The sequence below is a fragment of the Desmodus rotundus genome, chromosome 11 (assembly GCF_022682495.2).
Source record: "Desmodus rotundus isolate HL8 chromosome 11, HLdesRot8A.1, whole genome shotgun sequence".
NCBI classification, from domain to species: Eukaryota; Metazoa; Chordata; class Mammalia; order Chiroptera; family Phyllostomidae; genus Desmodus; species Desmodus rotundus.
This window is the reverse complement of record NC_071397.1, coordinates 12,425,967-12,450,810: the sequence shown is the minus strand read 5'-3', so window position 1 is coordinate 12,450,810 and position 24,844 is coordinate 12,425,967. Positions and strand designations below refer to the sequence as shown.

General features: G+C 46.6%; 1 protein-coding gene across 4 annotated transcripts in view; it reads left to right on the top strand.

Moving 5' to 3' along the window:
• Window positions 1-24,612, top strand: part of RCAN2 (regulator of calcineurin 2) — a 241,183-nt gene extending 216,571 nt beyond the window's left edge. For all 4 annotated transcript variants that reach the window (XM_024557691.4, XM_053914234.2, XM_053914233.2 and 1 more), the window contains 3 exons: window positions 1,624-1,797; window positions 5,346-5,517; window positions 22,068-24,612. In XM_024557691.4, coding sequence (XP_024413459.1) covers window positions 1,624-1,797; window positions 5,346-5,517; window positions 22,068-22,234 — 513 coding nt within the window. In that variant the 3' untranslated portion in view covers window positions 22,235-24,612. The remainder of the gene's footprint in view (window positions 1-1,623; window positions 1,798-5,345; window positions 5,518-22,067) is intronic.
• The last annotated feature ends 232 nt before the right edge of the window (window positions 24,613-24,844 follow it).

Below are 24,844 nucleotides of genomic sequence, written 5' to 3'. Positions count from 1 at the left end.
GGGACGTGAAGGTCGGAGATGATTTCATCTGGATGCCCCAGAAGACCTTCAGTGACATGTGAGTTCCTCTTCCTATGCAGCCTCGAAGTTGATTCCCTTAGATGCAGGCACACGTGACCCTTGGGTCAGTTTGTTGCTCTCTATCTCTTTCTCTCTTCAAAGCATCTATCTCTTCCTCTCACCCTAGCAGTGCAATTTTTTCTGTAGCCAAAAGCATCTTCGTATTCAGGGTTTCAAGGACTTTGGCCAGCGACGCTCTGCGCAAGTCCTTTCTCTGTAGACCCCGCATCCTGATTCGTAAAATGATAGCGGTGAGAAGGAAAAAGTTGAGTTAATGATCCCTTAGGTCCCTTTCAAATCAAAATTCAGTGAGTCTCACAGTATGAATCTTTTGTGCATCTTCACTCCCACTTATACGCACTCTTATGACAAAATAACTTTAACTGTAAAAATAAAAGAATCAGAGAATTTTTAATAGAAGTTATGTCTTTAGTGGTAGTTGCTCCATTAAGAACGATCGGTAACTTCGCATGCACTCGTTTTGTTACTTATTATAAGGATTTTTTTTAAAGCTAAGAGGAACCAGACAGATGGTGTTAATGCATAATTTTTTTGGCTCTCTCTGTCTTTTCCTAATCATATGAGCATTCTCTTATTTTTGTCTCTGTCTGCCTCTCACATTATGTTAGATCACTGTGAGTCAGAATGAAATGATACTCATCTCTGTATCCTCCTAAAGCCTAGAGACCATGCAGCGTACAAAGCAAACCTGTAACAGAGTTGTCAATTGAACCGAAAACTGCATTGAATCAAAATTTTTAAATGATTGCTTTGTATTGAATCAAAAAATTTTAAGTGAGACTTGGTTATGCTGCGGGAATAAAATGATCCACAAATCTCAGTGGCTGAACACCATAGAGGGCCTTTTTTTCCCTTGTCAAAGCAAAGTCATCTGCAGGATGGGGCGAGAGTTAGGCAGAAAGATGTTTGTGCTCCGCTCAGAAACTCAGGCTGAGGATCTCCCTGCTTGCGACTTTTGCGCCGCCTCACACACAAGGCATCTTCAGAGAAAAAGATGGAAAATTTTCTCAAGAGCTTTTTCCTGCCTTCTGCACACATTTCATTGACCAGGACTAATCACATGACACTTGAAGAGTTTGGGGAGTGTGGGCTGCCATCCCTTTAGGCAAGAAAAGTGCCACCAAGATCGAGAGTCACTGACGTCTGTCACATGCTTTTCACTCAGTTGCCCTAATAGTTTGGAAATAATGGGTGTCTTTGAGAATCTTAGGACAGCTATGATCCCTCCCCCGAGGAGAAAACGCGTGTACACAGAAACTTACTAAATGTTTTGCATAATGCTCAGATTTCTCATACACTTTAAACCCCATTCGCTCGTATTCTACGGATCCCTGGAGCCAGGTATGGATCCTTTGCTGAATCCACAGGCCTGTTTGGCACCCGGCAGCAGACTGACAGAAGAAACAAATACAGGACCAGTGCTCTGTTTGAATTTCATGTTGGGAACTGCCTGTTTATTTGCTTAGTCCTTTGTTTTCGTCAGATCAGGCATCATGTAAGATACCTGACCAATGGACGTGCCTCTGTGTTTGTTTTTACCAGGAAAAATTCGAGGGTCTGTTCCGGACTTACGATGACTGTGTGACGTTCCAGCTATTTAAGAGTTTCAGACGTGTCCGGATAAACTTCAGCAACCCCAAATCTGCAGCCCGAGCCAGGATAGAGCTTCATGAAACCCAGTTCAGAGGGAAGAAATTAAAACTCTACTTTGCACAGGTAAGGTAATTTTTACCCAAGTTAGTCCTTTTGCCCTACGTTACTTCTTGCCTTTTAAACAATGTAAATGGAACTCTTCTCTACTTTCAGATTGGTTTGTAGTCTGTAATTAGTCCACTGAGAAATAAGCCTATGTCACGATTCCCAGGCTGGGGGAGCATAAAGGTTTAGAGAGCAGGCTCTGAGGACCGACAGTCTGGGCTCTAACCCGGATTATTGCATCACTTCTCTGGGTCTCAGTTTCCTCATCTATAAAATGGGGATGGATATATATACTCCAGACTGTTGTTACGAGGATTAAATAAATTACTGGGTATTAACGTGCCTCGCATTCAGTAAATGCATAAGAAATGCCAGCTAATAGTTGTAAAGAATGCTCTAATCACAACGACCCCTAACCTTCTGGCAAGGTCATAATTAAAACTTAAATTTTAAGGCAGTTTTAGTGGACTGCATACCTTTTCAGTGACTCACATTCAGGATAAAAGGTACAAACATAAGGACATTAATTTTTTTTATTTTACTTAATCCAAAATCAAATTCTAGCTATTCCAAAAATGAATGGGTGATTCTTGGCAACGCACACAGCGTCCACACCGTGGACAGTCCGTGGCCATAGTGTGCCGTCGGTGGATATTTTGATCCGTCTCTTATTGGTCGGGAAGCGTGGTTTCCGCCCTCGGACTCCACACGATGGTACGGTGAAAAGAACGTAGATGTTGCTTCTTTTCAGGGCTGCAGAGCATTCCGTTGTATGCAGACTCCACATTTTCTCCCTCGGTCACCTGTCAGTGGGACTCGGGCTGGTTCCACAGCTGGCTGTTATGTGTAGTGCTGCAGTGAAGAAGGGGGTGCCAGTGTCTTCTCAAGAGCCTGCTTTTCATTCTTTTGGGTAAATACCTGGAAGTGGAATTCATGGATCATATTGTGGTTCTATTTTAAGTTTTTTGAGGAACCGCCGACTGTGTACAAGAATGCCAATTTTTCCAAATTCTTTCCAACACTTGTTGTGTTTTTGTTTCATTTTTGGTTTTGGTATGTTTTTTTGAAAAATTGCCATCCTGACAGGTGTGAGATGATGTCTCATTGTGTTTTTGAGTTACCTTTTCCTGGTAATGAGGGAACTGATTTTTCATACACATATTGGCCATTTGCATGTGTTTTTTGAAGAAATGTCTATTGAAGTCTTTACACCACTTTTTAATCATCGGTTTTTGTTTGTTTTTACTATTGAGTCATAGGAGTTCCTTATATATTTAGGGAGTAGCCCCTTACCCTATATGTGGTTTGCAAATATTTTCTTCCAATCTGTAGATGGCCGTTTCACTTTGTTCATTGTTTTATTTTCCGTTCGGAACACAGTTTGATACAGTCCCACTTGTTCATTTTTGGTTTTGTTGCCTGTTTTTCTTTTGGTGTCATATCCATGAAATCATTGCCAAGGCCAATGTCATGAAGATTTTTCCCCAGTATTTTCTTCTAGGAGTTTTACAGTTTCATATCTTACATTTTAGGTCCTTAATTCATTTAAATTAATTTTTGTGTTTAGTGTAAGATAAGGAGCCAGTTTCATTCTCTTACATGTGGAAATCAGTTTTCCTAGCACCATTGTTAAAGAGACCGTCCTTTCCGGATTGTGTATTCTTGACACCACTGTTGAAGATCAGTTGACCCTCTGTATGTGGATATATTTCTGAGCTTCCATTGTGTTCTATTGTTCCCTGTGTCTGTTTTAATTGCAGTACCATACTATTTTGATTACTATAGCTTGCAAATATATTTATTTTATTTTATTTTATTTAGATTTTATTTATTTATTTTTAGAGAGAGGGGAAGGGAAGGAGAAAGAGAGGGAGAGAAACATCAATGTGTGGTTACCTCTCATGTGCCCCGTACTGGGGACCTGGCCCGCAACCCAGGCATGTGCCCTGACTCGGAATTGAACCAGTGACCCTTTTGTTCACCGTTTGCACTCAGTCCACTGAGCTACACCAGCCAGGGCTAAATATATTTTTAGACTAGGAAGTGTGATACTATTTCTCTCAAGATCGATTTGGCTATTTGATGTCTTTCATGGTTCTATATGAATTTTAGAATTATTTTTTCCTATTTCTGTAAAAAAAATCACTGGGATTTTGCTAAGGATTGCATTGAATCTGTGGATTACTTTAGGTAATGTGGACATGCTGCAATGTGTGACAAGGTGGATAAACCTCGAGGACATTAGCTAAGTGAAATAAGACAGTCATAGGAAGACAAATACTGCCTAATTCCATTTATATGAGGTGACTAAAGTAGTCCAGTTCATCGAACCAAAGTGTGGGATGATGATAGCCAGGGGCAGGGGAGAGGGAAATGGGAAGTTCCTGATCCACAGGCACAACATTTCGTTCAGGCAAGACCAGTAAGCTCTGGGGTCTGCCCTACAGCTCCGTGCCCGCCGTCCACAGCAGTGCATTGTGCAGTTAGGGATGTGGTAAGAGGTTAGACCTCATGTTAAGTGCTCTCACCACAATGAAATAAAATAAAAACTACAAAAGAAAAAGAACTTAGGCTTTGGACTCGGACCCTTGTTCAAATCCCACACTGCTAATAACGTGTGTGACTTGCAGAAACCTCAGTTTCCTCATCAGTTAAAACCCCAACGTTTCCTTAAAAGTTAAGCATAGAGGTACCAACTGACCCAGCAATTCCACTGGTAGGTATTTATCAAAGAAAATTGAAAATTGGTGTCAAAACAAATACATGCATACATGTGTTCATAGCAGCGTTACTGAAAATAAACAGAAGTTAGAACCCAAATGTCCATCAGTGAGTGAACAGGTAAACAAATTGTGGTCCATTCATTCAGTGGAATATTAGTTGACCATAAAAAGGAATGAAATAGCGACACATGCTACAACATGGAAGAACTTTGAAAACATGCTAACTGAAAGAAGCCAGACACAAAAGGTTACATGTTCTATTATTCCATTTATATGAAATGGTCAGCATAGATAAATCCACAGACGTAGAAACCATATTGGTGCTCGCCACACTCTGCCGGGAGACGAAATGGTAGTAACTGGGTATAGGTTTTCCTTTGCGGTGATAAAAATGTTTTGGATACAGACAGAAATGGTGGTTGCAGACATTGGAAATGTACCAAATGCCACTGAATTACTTCGAACTGGTTACTTTCATATTATGTGGATGTCACCTCAAGGAAGAAGGAAGGGGCGGGAGGGAGGGTCTGGGGTGGACCTGGGAACTGCAGCATCAGTCTCACCCGGGAACTTGTTAGCCATGCAGATTCCTGGGCCCCACCCCAGATCTACTGAGTCAGGAACTCCAGTGTGGGGCTCAGCGATCTGTATTTTGGTAAGCTTTCCAGGCAGTTCTGATGCTCACTAGAGGTTGAGAGCCACTGTTTTATGATAATTGAGCACATGGTGGGTGGTAAGGAGTAATTATTAAGGCTAAAAGTGAGACTCTGCACCTTGGTGTACCAATGTGGTGCACCTGAGCCGTGATGAATCCTGTGTCTTCATTTCTGTTCTGTCTAAAAGGTTCAGACTCCAGAGACAGACGGAGACAAACTGCATCTGGCCCCACCACAGCCGGCCAAACAGTTTCTCATCTCGCCCCCTGCATCTCCTCCCGTTGGCTGGCAGCCCATCAGCGATGCCACCCCAGTCCTCAACTACGACCTCCTCTACGCCGTGGCCAAACTAGGACCAGGTAAGTTCTACGGCTCTTTCAAAAATGAACATGTGTCAGCAGCCCAGAAAAGCCAAATGAGATTAACAACCTTGAAATCCTGGGCTCATGGTCATATCTGCATTTCTAATGGATTCATTGCTGTGTGTGGACAATGAGAGGCATGAGGAATGAGAGCGCAGCATCAGACTTTGTAGCTATATGAAAGCAACTCGGGAACCAGTTCTAAAATGTGGCACCTGGATTGCAGTGGAGACAGTTTAAGATTGGGAAAAACTACTTAATTTTTATGGGATTTCTCTCTAAACCACAGTAAAGTTATTTCCTCAGAACAAGCAACATGAGCTCTAGCAGCTGATGTGAGGCTCCTATGCTGGGTGACTGTTTTATTGCTGTCACAGTTGTGCCCAGGAGCCCTCTGCTACAAGACAGTCTGGTTGCCAAAGTGAAGCTTCCAAGTCCCTAAGAAGTTGGTCACAGTAGCTTCATACTTTACAAAAATCCTACGGTCACTTTGTTCCAATGTTGGGGTGTGTATCTGGGATTCACTCGTTTTCACTGCAGTATAATATTCCATTGGGTGAATAAACCCTCACTCCTTATGCATCCATTCTCTGGTTGATGGACATTTAGATTGTTTCCAGTTTCTTGCCATTACAATTAAATCTACTGTTAACATGCTCGTGCATATCTCCTGTCCACTTTTCCCAAATTTTCTTACCTGTTTTATGCCTAGAAGTGACACTGTCCTCAATTTCAGCAGATGTGGCCACCCTGCACTCCAGAGCTGAGGTTTTAGGCACTGTGGATCCCAAGGGAAGACATTGCATCTGCTCCATTTACCAGTAGTTCTCCTGGTGCGAGGGGGCTTTAAATACGTAGCCCCAATGCCATGACTGCACCCCAACAGATTCTAATTTCATTGATTTGGATCAAGTCCAGGCATTAGCACTCTTTTTTAAGGCTTCCCAGGTGATTCTGATGTACAGATGAGTTCAAAAACCACCAGTAGACAAATGCCAAATGCCAGGGATGCTAAATTTCTAGGTTCTATTCCTCAGTGTGGGCAGGAAAACACTGGGACCAGAATCACCCACCCCAGAAAATTGCAGTTTTCATCATCACACATATTGACTCTTATATACACTGAATTTTGAGAAACTGGTGAATGAGAGCCGCCCACTGTCCTGTTTCGCCCAGTACTGAGGGGTTTCTGGGAACTTTCAGTGCTAAAACCAGGTAACTGACAGGCAAAGCAAGAAAAGCTGGCCAACCTATGGGAGCCTCAAATTAGTATGAGGCTAATTTAATTAATAAGCACTCCCTGCAAGAGAATTCCTGGCTGTCCCACGTGTGCCCTAAAAGTTGGATTATGGGGCTCTCAAGAGCAAGCTCTTTGGGGGTTTCTTCGAAATCACCATCGAGTCACTCAACTTCTGGGGCCTTTAAAACGGCCACTGTTTTCCCTCAAAGAGCCATTGTGCGAAGCAGGAGGTGTCTAACTAAGGTGGGCGGATGAGAGAAGCAGTGTAATAATAAAGGAGATATTTGTCAAATGTGATTTCCTTGAAAGTCCGACTCACAGACAGGAATCCTGAGCGTGTGCACTGCCCGTCCCAAGAGAGCCGTGTCTGCGATATGCGTAAATGTCGAGTGTAAAAGTTGAGTCTGCTCAAGTCAAGCCCGATGGAGCCATTTCCCACCAGGACGCTTCACAAACAGGCGAGCACAGCCCCCCAAACGGGCCAATCAGGGCCGAGCTCCTTGGCACTGCCTGTTTGATTCCCATGCACAGATACTGACAGGGAACACATTTGAACACTTCGTGCAGTTGATCTGAAGGTCAACAAGTGGAGCCCTTCATAGAATCCCTAAGGTCTTAGCTAGAGGCACTAGGAGTCACTGGCCGACTTCTGCTTTGCAGGAGGGAGGCCCAGGGGCGGGAGAGGTGACCTGCAATGACAGGGCTTCCGATGCCATACTCCTCCTGCCGCAGTGTCTGGAAAGGCGGCCCGGCCGAGTCAGACTTCTGAGCAGCCGAGCCCAGGGGCCTCCTGTCCGCTCACTTGGAGCTGGTAATTCAATGACTTCAGATCACTTTGTATCCAGAACGGGAAAGAAAATTCATAAGTAGTTCATGTTCACAAAGCTTGATGCAAAGGCAAGATAAGGGCAAGTCTCAGACCCCTCACGGCTAATGGAGCTGAGTCTGGGTGTGGAGAGCACTTTCAGGGACCAGGGTGACCTGGAGCTGACGGGGGCAGAAGGGACGGATGGAGTGGGAATTTGGCCTCTGAAAGGATGCACCCCAGCCTGGCGTGGAGGAGGGAGGAGGAAGAATGAAATGGTCTTAAGGAGGCAGAGAAAAAACAGGGTTTTTTTAGGGTTGTGCATAACTTGTCAACAGTGATAAAAATGCATTAATTGGGCTACTCACCTATGAGCCTCACCGTTCCTGTACCGTCATTTCCGAAGTGCCCTGCTGTGCCATCAGCAGGGACAGGAACCCTCCCATTTTACTGATCAGAACACTGAGCTGTAGAAAGGCGAATGAACCAACTGGTTGGTGGCAGAGGCTAATGTCAAACCCAGCTCTTCTGACTCCCCATTTGGCCAGATTCGGTGGCCTTTAGGCCCCCTGTGCTCAGACACGGGCAAAACGTTCATCCTGCCCCTGAACTGACAGTTATCTGTGACACCACTGTGACTTCCAGGAAGTCACTAACTAACCCAGGGTCTGGTGAGTGTGCAAACGAGGCCTGTGCACTACATGTGCAAGAGCGAATCTCACGGGCTTCCTGCTTTTTAAGGATGACTCACATTGCGTGCCATGGAACAGCTTGTAATTTGGATGAATTCCTTGGGTTAGCTTTCTCTCCATTCCTTGACAGCAATTTGAGGCTATTTCTCTTTATTTAGTCATCCATTTGTCCTTTTCCTGTGTCCTTGAAGCTTCTGCATCCCACGAAGATGAATGATTTGTATCCAGGGTTCAAGTTGAAAATATCAGAGTTCAGTTAGAGGCCTGGGCCTCTGGCAGCTGTCTCAGCTGCAATGGCGAGGCAGCCTCCTCCCCACCTGCCTCTCTGTCCCCTCCGCAGGGGGTGCCAACGTGCGGAGTCACGCCTTCAGTCTCCTCGTGGCACTTTGCACAACACTCACTTCTCCTTATGGTACTTTATCATTTAAGTTACCATCTTCCCTGCTTTTTGAGGGGAGATTGTATGTTTTCCTCATTTTGGTATTCCTGGTGCCTGATGGCACCTTGCACATGGCAGATGCTCATACATATTGAGTGCCCTGGCCGGGTGGCCCCGTTAGTTGGAGTGTCATCCCGAACACCAGAGGCTTGCAGGTCCTGTCTCCAGTCAGGTGCGTGAAGAAGGAAACCGGTGGGTGTTTCTCTCTCCCATTGATATTTCTCTCTCATATCGATGTCTCTCTCCCCCTCTCTCTCTCTCTCTTTTCCTCCCTTCCCCTCCCTTCCTCTCTCTCTAAAATCAGTAAGCATATCCTCAGGTGAGGATTTAAAAACAAATATTGAATAAGTGAATAGATGGAGCTACTACCCTACCTAGAGATCATTTCTTCACTGGCGAATTTTTGCTTTCTTATGGCTTTAGCCAAATCAAGCCAGGCAGCACTAAATGAATGTTTTTGTCCAATGAGGGGACTTCTAGTATTTCAATATTTTAAAAACAATGATTTAGCAAAATTCATTTTTAATCCTCTGGCAGAATCATTTCAGTACCAAAGTATAATGTGTTCCATGGGAGGGGATGACTACCTCAGTCCCAGGAGCACAAAGACAGGTTAGAATGAAAGCAGAGAACAGCCATTCAAACAATGGAAGGAGTGGGGTCTTGCTTCGGAGGAGTGACTGATAGCACTAAATTGGCAGAGGAGATGCAGAAATCCAAAGGCGCTAACAACAGTAAGTCTAAAGAAGGGGCATCCTGGGGCTGGGATTCGGGGCTGGGGTCTGGACCTCTTCAGCAAACCGCTGGCTTGTGGGAGCTCTAACATCTAAAGTTGTCAATGATGCGCCTTATTAAGACCCTTTCATGGAGGACAAAGGTGGGGATGAGGACACGAGACTCAGCTTAGATAAGCAGGGCGAAACAGCACCCCTGTTCTTTAAGAAAGGAACACTGGTGGCCATCGTCCAAAATGCCCTGGGACTTCTAGAGAGGCTCTTGAAACGAGCATGGGGAGGACAGAGCGATTTCCGAGGAGCCTCGATCGACCCACACCTGCGGATTGCCTTCAAAATCCTTAACAGGATGTACAGTGTGAGACCAGAGCCCCCTAACACTGAGGCTTCTCTCAGTTCTGTTTATCAGAGAGAACAACTTTATATTCTGGAAAATATCCCCATGATTGTACGTTCTGTTTTGGATCCAGAAAGTAAATACACAGGTAAATTAGGGAAAAAAATTAAATAGAAACAATGACTAAAACTTCATGTAGGGCTTACTGTGTGTCAGGCACTGTTCTAAACACGTTACTATATTATCACATTTAATGCCCAAAGCAATTCTTTGAGACAAGCATTGTTATTTCCCTCATTTATTCAGTCAGGGAATGTGAAGCACAGAGTGGTTAAGTAATTTGCCCGAGGCTGCACAGCTGGTAAGTTCAAACATGTTCCTCTTCCACTGGCCAGAAGCAGAACGGATTGTTCACGCCACCCCCCTTGCCCCGGGGAGTAAAAAATTTGAGAAGCCAGGGAGACTTCTTGAAGAATAAAATTAATTTATCCTGAAATATTCAAGATCGTTGCAAAGGGAAATTTAAAAAATACAAAACAACTTATGCATTTGGTTCCTGCACATTTCATTTCTCTGCCCATTGGTACCCCACAACACACCCTGCGGCAGCTCGGCATTTCCTCTCGTGTCCAGGGGAGCAAGTGGAGCAGAACGTGCCTTCCTCCTCTCTGCTTAAAGCACAGTCATCACCTCTATAAAACAAAAGCTTTTACATTTGTATTAGTCCCTCTGGTGAATTTGGAGAAGCCATCATTCAACAATGACCTAGACAAAATAAGACGGACTTTGACCAGGGGCAGAAAGAATAGAATGTTTATGTCACTTTATTGTCTAATACCCATTGTTCCTGAGTCCAGAGAGAGTACAGTGCTGTGTTCTTTTTCAATGTAAAACAAAATAGGAGAAATAAAAACCCAGCCCAGCAAAAGAGTTATCTCGACCAATCAGCAAAAATGGCAAAATGGAGATGTAGGCCGCACTGAATGGGCGGTAAATCAGAGGCGGCCGGGAAATGCCAGTCTGTGTTCAGCTCTCTAGGATGGCTCTGGAAGGTCATGTTCATTGTCACGGAAAATGCCTGCAGGGAGCGATATGAAAAGTCATTGTCTAGTCCCTTTTTTCTGCCTGCTATTTTTAGCTCTTGCTAGGGAAATCAGTTTCAGTTAACTGCAGAGGAAGGCTTCAAAAGGTGCTCGAGTTTCAAGTTTTGTACCTCTGCTATATTTATTGTTATTCCAAATTCTTCCCCATCAAAACATGTCATAGTAAAGCCATTTTGCCAGTTTGCTGCTTGGTATATGTATTGTTTTCTCCAAATGGAAAATATATTTCATGAATCCATGTCAGTTACCAGACAATTTTTAAATCCCAGGCTCATTGATTCAAGGGGAGTGAAAATTTCATTTTGAAAATATACACGAACGCCTGTATTTTGGGTGCATGTCAGGTAACTATTATAAAAGCCTTCATTCTTGTTCAACAATTACTATTTTCTGATCACGAATATGAAAAGCAAATAAAGCAGCTAGTCTCCAGTGCTGCAGTTAGTGTGGTCTCGTTGGGTCTCTCCTCACCCACGGGGCGTGGGCTTGAGATCCTGGAACACACGCTCGTGTTTTCCACGTCCTTCCAGTGAATTTTTCCTGGAAAAAGGTGTGAAGTGGATTTTCATCTCAGCATGTAGTACACAATTATCTTCAGTCGCTATTGAGTAGCTATATAAAATGCTTCCTTTTTTTTAAGTTCACAGGTAAAACATGCACATTGTAGGAAAATAGAAGACATGGCCAAAGCTATTCCCTCAGCCAGGCCCCGATACTGGAAAAGGTAGAACAGAGTGACCGTTCCTGGGGGCGGGGCGGCCTTGTGACCCTGTGACCAAGCACACAAAGAGCTCTGACAGACAGCTCTTTCTTCTCTTATGTTGGCTACTTTCCCCTCACCCCATGTGGACAGGCCTCACTTCACAAGCTTCAGAGGGCCCCTTGTTTCTGGTCAACCTTGACCTTCCCAGTCCTTCTCCCTCTCTGGTTTCCTTAGCCTTTCTCACCCTTACCTTTCTTCTAGTGTTACAGAACAGACCCAAGGTGGGGGGGTGTATGATATATTATTACCAAAAGGACCCCCCCTTTACCTCCAGGGGTCCCCCCCGCCACTAGGTTCGCTTTGCCCACCACCAGAGGAAAGATGTCTCTCAATGCCAGAGACTAGTGAAAAGGGAAAGGAATTATTTATTTAAAAGTTATACAGACTTAGAGTAATGACTTAATGTCTTCATTAAAATACTAAAGTTCTTTAGAATGCCCACAAATGCACACAGTTCTTCCTTCTCCCCTCTGCCCAGTCCAGGGTCCCGTATTTCAGGAAAAGAAGTAGAAGTCCATGGTTCAGGCTCCCAGCACTATCAGCTGTGTTGCTGCCACGATCTCCAGTTAATCCAGAGCCATGTGGCACCTTCTCACGGCCCACCAGCAAGAGTCCTTTCTCCCCTTGTCTTCCAGGCAAAGTCTATCCTGCTTCCTAAGCCATGTGGCAAAAGGGAGCAACCCAAAGCCGTGTGGTCCTGACTCTCACCCAAGCTGCAGGGTCCTCTCCTACTCTGCCAAAACTGTGTGGTCCTCTGTTCGCATGGCTGCCACGCCTGCGTTTAAATCCCAGCACCAGTCTTCCTCTGCAGCCCCATTTCTCACTCCTCCTACAATCAGTTACACCTGCCAGCATTCCTGTATTCTTCCAGCTTTACTGGGCTGCCATAGTAAGTCTGGGCAGGTGTGGCCCCATGGCATGGAGCCAATCTTCTCCAAGCTCTCACACAGGCCCTGTGACCAGGGGAAGTTGCCTCCCAGTTACATCTTGGGTGGAAGTCACTTCCATCCCCCTGGCTCAAAGCATGGCCACAGCTATTTAACATACCTATGAAACCAGTTAAAGGTTATAGATATGTTAAATGACCATGCCAGGGGTTAGCTGCACAGCTGTTGCTGTACAAAACAGCTCTGACTGGCCCTGCTCCCTGTGTCCCATCCCCCAGCCCAGACTTGTGGGGGTGAGGACATCCTGTATGTATATATTTTCTAATATTTCCTGAACACCTTGACTTCTGGACCCCATTACAAATCCCTATGTGGGCCCCCCTCTTGGCTGCACCCTGTTACTCTAGGGCTCCACCTCTTTGTTGTAACACTAATTCAGGTCTGCAGTCAATCAGTTGTCCCACAAAGTACTTTAAATCCTAAGGAGCTCAGGAGGGAATGAAGACAAATGCCCACCCTAATCCAGTCTTAGAGGAAACCCCCCAGAAGATAAGCACATTTTCTTTAGTTGAAATAGAGCACCACTTACAACAAAACCACAGAAGTATTCTCTCCCTCTCTCCCCCACTTCTACTCTCTCTTTCTCCCACACCTTCATCTTTCCAAGGACCCCTTCTTTTTTCCTACTTTGATGTGGGGAAGGACTGAGGATATAGGACAGGAAGAAAGACTGCATTCATTCACGTCAATAGTGTTTTCTCACTATAGGAAAATACTAGACCTGCCGAGGCAGGGAAGTCGATAGTCCGCGCCGTCCCAACCTTATTTCTAAACATCAGAGCCAATGTGGTGACCGTGCTTTGACCTCCGCAGACCTCAGTTGGAGTCCTGGCTCCACCACTTGTGTGTGGTGACCTTGACCAATGTACTTCACCCATCAGGGTCTTTTTAGTAATGGTAATTATTTGATGATTTGCAAGGTCATCTTGAAGATGGGATAATTAATTCGTGTGAAGCACATACTTGGCCCAGGGGCTGGCACAGAGACCCCACCACCTTCACGGTGGCAATCACTGTCCTCTGAGCAGCACAGGTGAGCAGGGCATCCTCAGACAGGTGTTCCCTCTGCCGCTGTGTGAATTAAGGGAGGCAGAGCTGTGTCTACCAGCCAGAAAGAACGATATGCAGGTGGTGATGAGTGTTATTTAAATGTGCCTGTTCTCTGAACTGCCAGTGAAATATTTAGGGTGGTCTATGCTTCGCTTCATCCTCTTTGGCACCCTGGCTTACTGGGCGTCCTTTGACAGAAACAGCAGGTGCACAGCGGAAAAGGGACAGAGCTGCTATGGAGTGATGACCCCACCCTCACATCCAGGCCCTACCAAAATTAAATATGGGCTCATGGAAACCCAAAAGAATTAGAGAGGAAAACATTTGCAAAGGACTTTCCTCCCTGGAATCCTGCAAGATTTAATACTAAATCACTCTGTCCAATTCTACTTAGAAATAAGTTCTTTCTCCACCTTCATATCAAAGTTGTGATATTAATTTCCCAATAAACCCATCTGCCCTGACATGCCTCCTCTTTTTACTTTTTTCTGTCCCTGTAAATGACGCTCCAACAAAAGGAGAGGTATTTCTCTTGCTTTAGGATGAATGAGTAGAACTCAGGATGTGAGTTTGAATCCAGACTCAACTTTTGAGTAGCTATGTGACCTTGAGAAAGTTTCCTAACCTCTCTGTGCCTCCGTGTCCTCAAGAGTAACATCAGATTGTTGTGAGCATCAAAAGATATAATCCGTATACATCCGTATGTCCAGCCCTGGACACAGCAAATGCTCAGTGTGTGTTACCTATGTATTGTAACTTGCTTTGCAAACCGTGTCCTCGTCTCCTATTAAAATGTAAGAGCCTATTTTAATCTCTTACCTCAGTGTTTCTCGACGTGGTATTTTGGAACTGACTGTCCTACACATTGCAGTACATTTAGCATCCTCGAGCATCCCCTACTAAAATGCCAGTGCCCACACCCAACGCAGTCCCTATGACAAAAAGATCCCATCACATTTTCAGGTGCCACTGGGAGTGTTTGAGAGCCACACTAATTACACTTCAGCAGTGTTTACTAGGTGGTTCTCAAATGTGACAGAGACAGAGGCAAGGGCTGTCTTGTAAGGAGCTAGAGGTGCCAGTGTGGAGCACGCGCACACACACACACACACACACATTCTCTCTCTGTCTCTCCCTCTTTCCTTCCCTGTGGGCAGGGCTCACGAGGACAGCTCATCTCTGCTCTGTGCATTGTTGCTGGGAGGTGGGACGTGGCTGTTGGCTGCGAGCTCAGGAAGGCTGTGGGTCAGGGGTCCTGGTGCCTCTCCCTGTGAGCCCTTCATGGGCTGCTTGGGCTCCCTTACAACATGGAGGCGAGGTTCCAGGAGTGAGCACGCTGACAGAATAATGTGGAAGTGTGTGGCATTTTTGTGACCTGCCTCGGGAGTCACACTGGTTACTACCACTGTAGTGTTTCAGCCAGGGCAGTCTTAAAGGCCTGCCAGGTCTGAGGGGAGAGAGCGCAGCGGGGACAGTCCTTCACGAGGAGTGGCAAAGTTACTGAAGAGCACTGTGGGCAGGAAGTAGTATGACTGTCTTCACAAAACAGGAATAAGCTGCTACAACCCATGACTTTCCTGTTGAGAATTCACCTTTAATATGAAAGATAATAAATACCCTTAAAGCAAGAAGGGAACATAGAGGGTCTTTTTTCAGAGTCCGAAGTCACGATAAGAGATACAGATTAACTCAGTCTCTAATTTATAGTCCTTTCCTTTTTATAATTTATTAAATGCTCTCTTTTGAGAAGATTCATTGCTTGAAGATCATGCCTAGAAGAACTGGCGATTGGCCAGACAAAGAGGCAGGATGCAAAAGGATTAAATACTGTTTCTTTAGCTAGAGAACAAGTATTCACTGAAAACACGAGTTGCCATGAAAAAACGTATTAAAAGTAAGAGATAAAGCGAGGCTCCCTTTCAGCAGAGTCTCTCGCACAACAGGAAAACAGCGGGAATGACGGGAGTGGTGATGAGCTGCATGTCCTCTGAAGTCGGTCGGGGTTTGACTGAATTTGACTGAATCCCGGCTCTGCCATTGCCTACCTGGGTGATCTCACTTTCCTCCTGTATGAATAAGACATTATAAACCCCACGTGACAGAACTGCCATCGTAATTAAATATCTACTTTACGCGAAGCACTTAAGAGCTGGGTCTGGCATTTGGCAAGGGCTCCGTGAGTAGTTGTTGCGTTTAAGGCAGACGGCAAGTCTCTCTGGCCTCGCACTGATGGCCCGCTGAAAATGAGGGAAATGCTGCCCCTTGAAAGTTTTCAGCTCGGCTGAAAAGCTAAAACTTACACATTTAACTTAGGAGAGAAATTCACTGTGCGCATGTACTAGACGTTACGTAAGTAGGTCGTAACAGTCGAGCCTGAGGCCTTCCTACATCAGTAATGTGTGTATTGAGAGCACTTACATACACCGTAAATTGCAGCAGTCACAAAAGAAGCTCAAGTCCAGGCTCCCATGGTTTGAAACACCACCAGATAAAAGAATCAGTAATAGAAAAGGTGATCCAATCAAGCATTATAAATGAGTGGTTCACACTATCTCAGAAAAAGAAAATCAGAGATCTCATTAAAAAGGCGACTTGGAAATGGGTAGGAAGAAAGAAGGAAAAGGAGAGGAACTCACCAATGAGGAGAGAAGGGGATAGGGGTCAAGGGGGAAAGGATCATTCCATTTTGAGGATCAGAATCGATGACACCCACTGTTACTTGGGACCCAGGAGGTCACCGTCCACCCCTTACTTCTGTTTCCAACAGGGACTCCGCTGAGTCAAAGCGCTTTGCAATTAGTCAGCGGCTTCTTTCTTTAACTATTGTGTAGTATAACTAGACTAGTTCATCATGTTGAAAACCAGAAATTATTTTGGAGGGCAGCACTGACCACAGTGTCACGTTAAATAATTGTATCATGCATTTCAGGGGGGGCTGTATAAAGTATTTGACACCTAGTTCTTTATTTTGTAGTATCCCAGGGATGTGGTCATTCCCCATTTAACTGGTGAGGAAACTGAGGCGTGGAAATGTAGAACACTGAGACTCACATCACTAGCAAGTGAAAAGGTGAAGCTTCCAAATGTTCTGAGGAAGTTTATTCTGGCAGGGACGTTACCTCCTGTGGTGAGGAAACCAGCCAAGACTCCTCTGGGTGGGAGGAGGTGAGGGTGGACATGGTGTGTGGAGGGCGCTCACGAGAACTCCTGTAAAGAGATATTCAGCGATGCTCTCTACTTAATTACAGTGGGTGAAAGAAAGAGCGGGTTCAAGGATGACTGACTCTAACAAATTGCATCTAGAAGGCTCTGAGAGAGGTGGGATAGCTGGGACGTGAGCACAGATTGGCAGGGAGAAGACATCGTTCTACTTTAGATGCGTGAGTTCAGAAAAGAGTAGGAGACGTAAGTGGAGATGTCAGGGCGTCAAGTGTGCGATCGGGCCTGAGTATGTACGTAGCTTCTCAGAGGGACAGGAATCGGGGGCTCATGTTGTTCCAGAGAAAGAATCTTCCAAGAAGAACAGCAGTAATGCTGGGGAATGAAGCAAACCTCCGTCTTATGCCTGCTGAACTTTGCTGTATTTTGAAAGCCTCCAGGTTAGGGGTTACATCTATTCCTGGGAAAAGTCATATAAGGACTTGTTCTGGGAGGCGCTGAGCTTTTAGGAAGGCTTCTCTTGCCCTCCATCACAAAACTTTTCTTATGAGGAATATGAACAGTCTCCACTCTGCTCAGTTACACATACATGTAGTATTATGTGTATTATCAGCTCACTCTTAACATGTCTGCATTATGCTGATTTTTGCAAACCACACATAATCACACTGGTTATTGTAGAAAGAATTCAAGAAGGGCCAACTCATGGACCATACGTCAGAGATAATGTGATGGAGAACTTCCTGGGCCACTGGGACCAACGATTACCAACACATTTCTCTGTGAGTGTGCCCGAACATGTCACAGTGTCCCCCAGCCGCCTCCTCAGCACGGGGACTCAACCTCCTCCCTCCCGAGGACAGGAAGCAGCCCATGGGCACCTCCGCGTCCTCCAGGTGTGCCGGAACAGAGACTTCATCCGCAACCTGTCTCCATCCACTCAGGAAAAGAGGAGACAGAACTTTGGCATCTATTTTGAGCCGTGGCCAAGCCTATATCAATTCCAAAGGCCTGAATGAGAATTTAACTTTGACCGCATGCTAGAGGACTTTGCATTTGTGTGTCTGGGAATTTGTTTCATGGGGGTGGCTAGAAAACCCTGATCAGTGCGATTTCTGGGGGGCTTTTGATCCTGGCCTGCTTCCTGCTCGCAGGGGAGAAAGGACAGTTCGAATACAGACTGAAGGAGTGAGTGTGCTGGGTGAAACTCTGCTTTTTTCTTCACGAGACATGCTGCTCTGCGTGGCCCTGCCCACCGTACAGGGGCGTGACCTGCCCGCCCTGTGAACATGAGGCACCATGGGCTCTTTGTCCCCCACTGAGCCCAGTCGGCCCCAATGCAGGGTGGGAGTATTGGCATCAGCCCTCATGGTACAGGAGGACTACGCTGAAGCCCAAGGGGAAAGAGAGACCCAAAAAATAAAAGAGAAATTCAATCCAGCCAGACCAAAGCTATTTCTTACTCCCTGGGCTCTCAACAGCTGTTTAGCTTTGCTGGATTTCGATAGTAAGAACATTTCCAAAAATAGAACAGTGAAATGCCAGAATTAATGGAGTCACGGCAATAAAATCTCTCTACTACCAGGCGGATCTGACGTTGGGCCCTTGGTGTGGAAGTTGTCCTGCACGGGGTGTCCCCCCACAGGGTGCCCTGCATGGTGTGCTTGCCCCTCTCCCGCTCTGAGTGGGCCCCAGCGCCCCCAGACCGAGAGGAAGGCACCCACTTTTGAAGAGTAAACACACCGCAACTAGGGGATCTGTAAGGGAATGTTCTTTACCCAAGCCAGGGCAAGCCAATGGTTGGATCAAAAGGCTAGATTCTTATTGTATATTTTACTACTACTTTTTAAAAAAGCCAACTTCTTACCAACAGATGAGGAAAGGGGCAGGATGTCTGGTCAGCCCCCTGGCCAGGGTCCCTGTGTCACCTCCTCATGCCCAGGTCCCACCATGTCCACACCCGCTCTGCTCCGACTGACTCTCTTCTGTCATCCCCGCCTCCGAGGACAAGAGACGGCTGCTCCTTCTTCCCTGCGTCACAACCAGCAGAGCCGTGAAGGACACTTTGGCGGCCACCTGTGTTTCTTCAAAAAGCACTTCTCCCAACGTGTGAACTTTGAAGCAGTTCTTCCCACAGACACAAGAGCCACCTCATTTGATCACTCGGACATCACTTCTTCCTCCACATCTTGTGTGAGAGAGTCTCTCATTCAGAACTGGGAAGTGTTCCCCAAGGAAAGAGAAACCTTGGATTCAGTGAACTCAGTCACCGTTTGCTGTGGAACTTTCTAAGACGTCCTCTTCTCCCAGAAAAAAGTGAGGGTGTCAAAGCTGAATTAGCTCTGATGGCTGGGGTGGCTGCGGGGCTGACCTGGGCTCCCTGCTTCTTTTCCTTTATGCATCCTCAGCGCCCCTCCTTGCACTGCCCTCTGCCTGCCCCGTTATCATTTTCCAATGGAAAATCGTGATGCTTCGTGGCGGACCAGAGGGGTGCATTGCGGCACACCAGGGCCCTCCGGGACCACAGCCTCCTGCCTGCCGCACAAAGTCCCCTGACCGTGGAGCACCTGGGGGTGTGGGGCCCCCATGCAGAGCTCACTAAGTCGGGATTGGCAGGGTCCATCCGCATACTGGAAAACTCTGTTTTGAACTGTAAGCTGTCGGGTAGGAGAAGCCCCGCTCAGAGGCGCCGCCAGCCGGCCTGCCCACCCCTGGCCCAGGGCCTTCTGCGTGCCTCTGCGAAAGAGCCGGTTCATGTGGGCTCCTCCCCTTAGCAGTATCTGCAATGGTTCTTCTCCCTTGGGATTTTGACAAAAGTGACAAAACACTGTAAGGAGAACAGAACAAACACATGTGAACGAGCTGCAGGTAGCATGTGTATGTGCGCCACAGCTGCAAGGATATGTACTATAACAGCTTCAGAGTGGCCGGCAGTGCCGTCAACTCCTGTTCTCCGGGGGGGGGGCCAAGCGGGACCGACCCGGCCGCGTATCTCCTTCCCGGGGGAGCTCCGTGCGCCCGTGTGTGCCGCTGTCCTCCCTGAATCCACGTCAGAGATTTCATACTTGTTGACACAACTCTCTCCACCTACACTTTCACCAGATCTGGACGTCAAATAATAAATTGTCTGTGTGAGCCGTGCGTCTGTGGCTCCAGTTAGTTCTGCCTGTCTTTGCTACTGCCAGTGTGCAGGGGGATGCTGCTGCAGGCGTCAGTCTCCGCGTTTGTGAAGTTTGTGTTGCCCTCGCCCAGGAACGCCTTGCTCCGCGCGCCAGGATGTCCAGGGGGACTCTTCACGGAAAGAGGGCGCTCTTAACAGCGTGGGGCTACATTGCTTTGCTAGGGCTGCCATAACAAAGTACCACTAACAGGAAGGCTTAAACAACCAAAACTGAGGGACCCCACCTCTGGAGGTTAGAAGCCCGATGTCAAGCTGTTGATGGGGCCATGCTCCCTCCTGAACGTGCTAGGGAAGGACCGACTCCAGCCTCTCCTCTGGCTTCTGGCGGTCCCGGCCTGTGGCAGCGCAAGGCGCTCTCCCCGCGTGCGTGCCTGCGTCCTGTTTCCCCCGTGTTTATAAGGACACCGGCCGTTTAAAATAGGGCCCACCCTAATGGCCTCGTTTTGACTTAATCATCTGCAAAGATCCTAATTCCAAATAGGTCACATCAATAGGTCCTAGGAATTAGGATTTCAACATCTTTTTTGAGGGGAGCAGGGGGCACACACAATTCAGCCTGTAACAGTAGCTGACTCTGAATGTTTAAATCCTTCGCAGCGGGACTTAGAAGAGCCTTAGCACTTACTGCACGGTCAGTGTTCCTCATTCGCCGGTGTCAGCACCCAGAATTTAACACTGTACTCTGCTAGAGGCTGCTGTTTCCACCCAGCTGTGCACAGTAGCACATAAATTGGACCCTCGACCCGGAACTGGCAATCCTTGCCTAGTGGCCCAGAAGGGGCACTTCCCACTGCAGACTGAGGATGACAGGCAAGGGTCCTGGCCTGGGTGGTGCCTGGCTGTGATCCTGGAGGGGAGGCAGGATTCAGGGACTCTCAGAGAGAGGTGTGGCTATGCCCAGTAGAAGTTGTAGGGTTGGTGGGTATAACACGTGGTTGTCACGAGTAGGGGCCGGCAGGTAAGCCAGTCTGACCAAAGCCAATAGGGAATCGATGGGGGTAATGTTGGAAAAGAGTGAGGATGTTATACAGTCTTCTGTCCTAGTCTATAAAACTAGGACTTGATCTTTGTGAGAGCTGGGGACCCACTGAACGGGAGTGCGCCTGGGAGACATCGCTTACAGATATTTCTTTTGATTCATGAAGGACAGGAAGTACAGGATGGGATGGCAGGAGAAGATTGAGAGGAGCAGTTGCAAGCATGCAGCATGAGAATGCCCCTCTTCCTGCTCCACCACCCGGAGGTCTCCTTGTCTTTCAGACCCGGGTCAACTGTCACCTCCACTGGGCAGCCTTTTAGAGTCACCTGCTCCTTACAGTTTGGTACCACAGTCCCTGACGTATATCGCCACCCAGCACTTACGTGGAAACTTGTGACACTTCCTGTTTCCACATGCCACCACTGGGCTGTGCTCTTGTGAAAGGCACAGCTGGTTTTGCTCTGCTTTGTAGCCTTTATGACTAGCCATGGGCCAGAACTGGGAGACGCTCAGTCAGTCCTCCTGAAGTGACAAAAGACAGAAAGAATCCAACTGGCTGACAGCAATTTGATTGTAAGATAAGCAAGTTAAAATGGTACACTTTTAGGACTGAAAAGGACTTGATAGTCACCTGACTCAGTTCCCCCAATAACTTCGACAAACCCTAAATGAGCCTCACTGCCTGCTCCATCCTGGGGCAGCTCTTGCTGTAAGGCATGCCCAGCCTGCGAACTTAGAGACCACCTCATCCAAAAGGTGAAGACGTGAAGTGATTGGCTCAAGGTGACTCCGACATTAGCAGCAATGCTGGGAAGTCAAAGAGAAACCGGTAACTCTCCGACAGACCCTTTCAGGCCTCACCCCAATCCTACGGAGTGGAGGCATTGCCATTTTGGCGTTTCAGTTGAGGACCTGAGGCTAAGAGAGGTCCAGGGGCCTCTTCAGTGTTGTACAGTTGATAGGTGACAGGGCTGGGACACAATGACAGGGGATCACATTCCACTCCCCAGTGCCCCTGGGTAAGATGCCAGGTCTCCTGGGACTGTGAATTCTTCTCACTTCCTAAGAAAACCTCCCCAAAGAACCTGTTTCTCACGCCCACTTTTCTCGCTTTTCAGGAGAGAAGTATGAGCTCCACGCGGGGACTGAGTCCACCCCCAGTGTGGTCGTGCACGTGTGTGACAGTGACATCGAGGAGGAAGAGGATCCAAAGACTTCCCCAAAGCCAAAAATCATCCAGACCCGGCGTCCCGGCCTGCCGCCCTCACCCTCCGTGTCCAACTGAGCTCACCACTCCGCCTCGACGATAATATCTGTCTCCTCTTTATCACGCTTTTCCCCTCCCGTTGTTTGTTGAAAAAAAAATTGCCTTTAAATCACTGGGTGTTCGGTTGTTTGAGATTCCTCCCTTGTAATCAAGCCTCTCAGACAAAAGGGCTAGGAAAGGTGATATGTTTCCTGATCATATCATACCCATCAAGTGTAATCCATTATTTAGGTAGAAGGTTCTAGGGGGAAAAAGTAGTATTTTCTTATTAAACAATCAGCACAGCCTGTATCTTCATTCTCTCGTGGTGATCCAAGCCAGAGACATCAGTGACAAATAGCACCTGTGTTGTTTGTGAGCTGTGACGGTCCCAGTCCTGGTGTGTGTGTGTGTTGTTTATTCCTGGCCACTTAAGTAGGACCATAATTAAACTTGACTTTGACTGCATGAGATATCCCTATCTGGTCTCACTCAGTCCTCTGCATCCCGACATTCCCAGGACATGCATGATCACCAGCATTTATTTTCATGATTTGAGGATGTACTATTAACTCACAGACTGTAAGCATCCAGCCATGTCCTATGTAGATTAGGAAAATTATCAGCATCGTCCAGCTCAACAAGTCTGAGTATAGTCACTATTCTGAGTCAATACTTCATAGCTCTATCAGAATTCCTGGAGGCAAAATTGAGCTTGGCCCCAAAGATACTCCTCAGTAGATTTTGAACACCACTTCCACACAGAACTTTCCCAGCCTCGATGGGGAGGCTTGTCCAGGGTGATAGAGACTGATTTCAGACAAACCTATTTATTACAAAAGTTTCATGGTGTCTGAACGATTGTTTTTTTCTCTTTGTATATTTGTACAAATGTGTCAGCTGTGCTTTTAAAATCTGGATGTTTTTTATTTAGTGATTGCTCAGCCATTTGCTGCTTACAAGCATAATCTGTGCATTGCTGATGAATGCATTCATATACTAATACAGATAATCAGATAATATTACAGTCTATTATGGATAATGCTGAATTTTGAACGGGCAAAAAACTTCTCATGCCAGTATATAAATGATTAGCCAACATCTTTGCTATCAAGACGCCTTGTGTTAAAATAAAGATGCTGATGTCAGTTGTAGACACTTCGGCTGAAGCCAAATCTGCAGAATGCAGCAGCTGCCGAGCGTATTAAAAGGTGAAGGATGGTAGGTAACACTACTCATGCAATGCCCATATTGCCCAGAAACCTATTTGTTTTCGTCACGTGTGACTTTTCTATTTCTCTAGCCCAAAGTGCATTACAGAACATACACCTATAGAACCATTACCTTCTGCTACATGTGCCAGGCCTCGTCTACTCCTGTACTTCAATGAATTACTTTAGATGCTAATGCCAATTACGACGAGTGGGGAAATACTTTCATTACCCAAGCCTCAGAAAAAAACACGCGAGAACAGTAACACAGCCGACCTATGGCAGGATTGTTGTGGTTTTTGACTAAGGTGTATGTTAGTTTTATCAGAAACTTAAAACATAGACTGATCACTCAGAAATTCAAGTCCGTTCTACTGTGAATATAGCAATATAGTACTGGACACAGTATAGGTGAAACTGAGGACAGCATTGCTGGTCAAGTCCCGAGTTTTCATAAGAAAAATGAAGGCTCCTCTTGAAAATAAGATCTGAGCAGTGTACAATAAGCAAATGCTTCTGACTTTCCTTTGCTGTGGAGGTTTTCATGTTTCGGTGAGGAAGGAGAGATTGGACGTAGTAGTGGGGAGCTGTCGCCCTCTAGTGGAAGACATGCCGCCCTCCGCTAGTGAGATGGGCAGAGAAGGGCCCAGTGGGTCGTTTTGTGCTGAGTCTTCCCAATCACCTGCCGGTTGACTTTGTGAACTACTCGGAATGTTCAGAACGCAGGTGTTAAAGAAAATCTGGGTGAGAGAAAATATCTGGAAATGGATTAACAATGTTTAAAAACAGGTACATCAGGCACTTCCAACCACATTTAGTAAAAGTTGAAACCGGTCTGTGTAGCCATAAAATAAAAGCTCAGTGGAGCGTGTGGCCTAAACGGTTAGCTTTGGTGAACTTGACTGCAAAGTGTCCATGTGAGTGGGCCTCCGACGAAGCAATTCTGTCACTAGATGGGGCTTTGGGAGGGAGAGGAGGGACTTTTCGCTGGAGGCGGGAAGCGGTTCGGAGGATGTTCCTAGCACTGTGCAAGTCAGAACTGCCTCAGCATTTCCATGACGCACATTATGCAAACCTCTTTAGCACTGTTTTACGTTTGAAGAGTTTAAATATGGGGGGAGGGGGTGATTTCCACCAACTGAATCATTCGTGCACGTGTATAGCTCACAGAGCTTCTACTTCAAATATACCTGGTGAATGACCCTGTCCGTGTGGTTGATTCCTTGCAGCCGGCCGCGTGGGGGTGGTCACGGCGGGGATCGCGCGCTTGCCGGAGCTTTCCCGGGTGTGCATGGAGGGAGAAGCTGGTCGGCCACCACCTCCTGAAGGAGGAGGACTTGGGACAAGGCTGGGCGGACGGGTTGGGCTCTGGTCAGGGAGGTGGGACGGCCCATTTATCGTCAGCTTTGCACCTTCTTCGTCCGAAAAGCCATCTCAA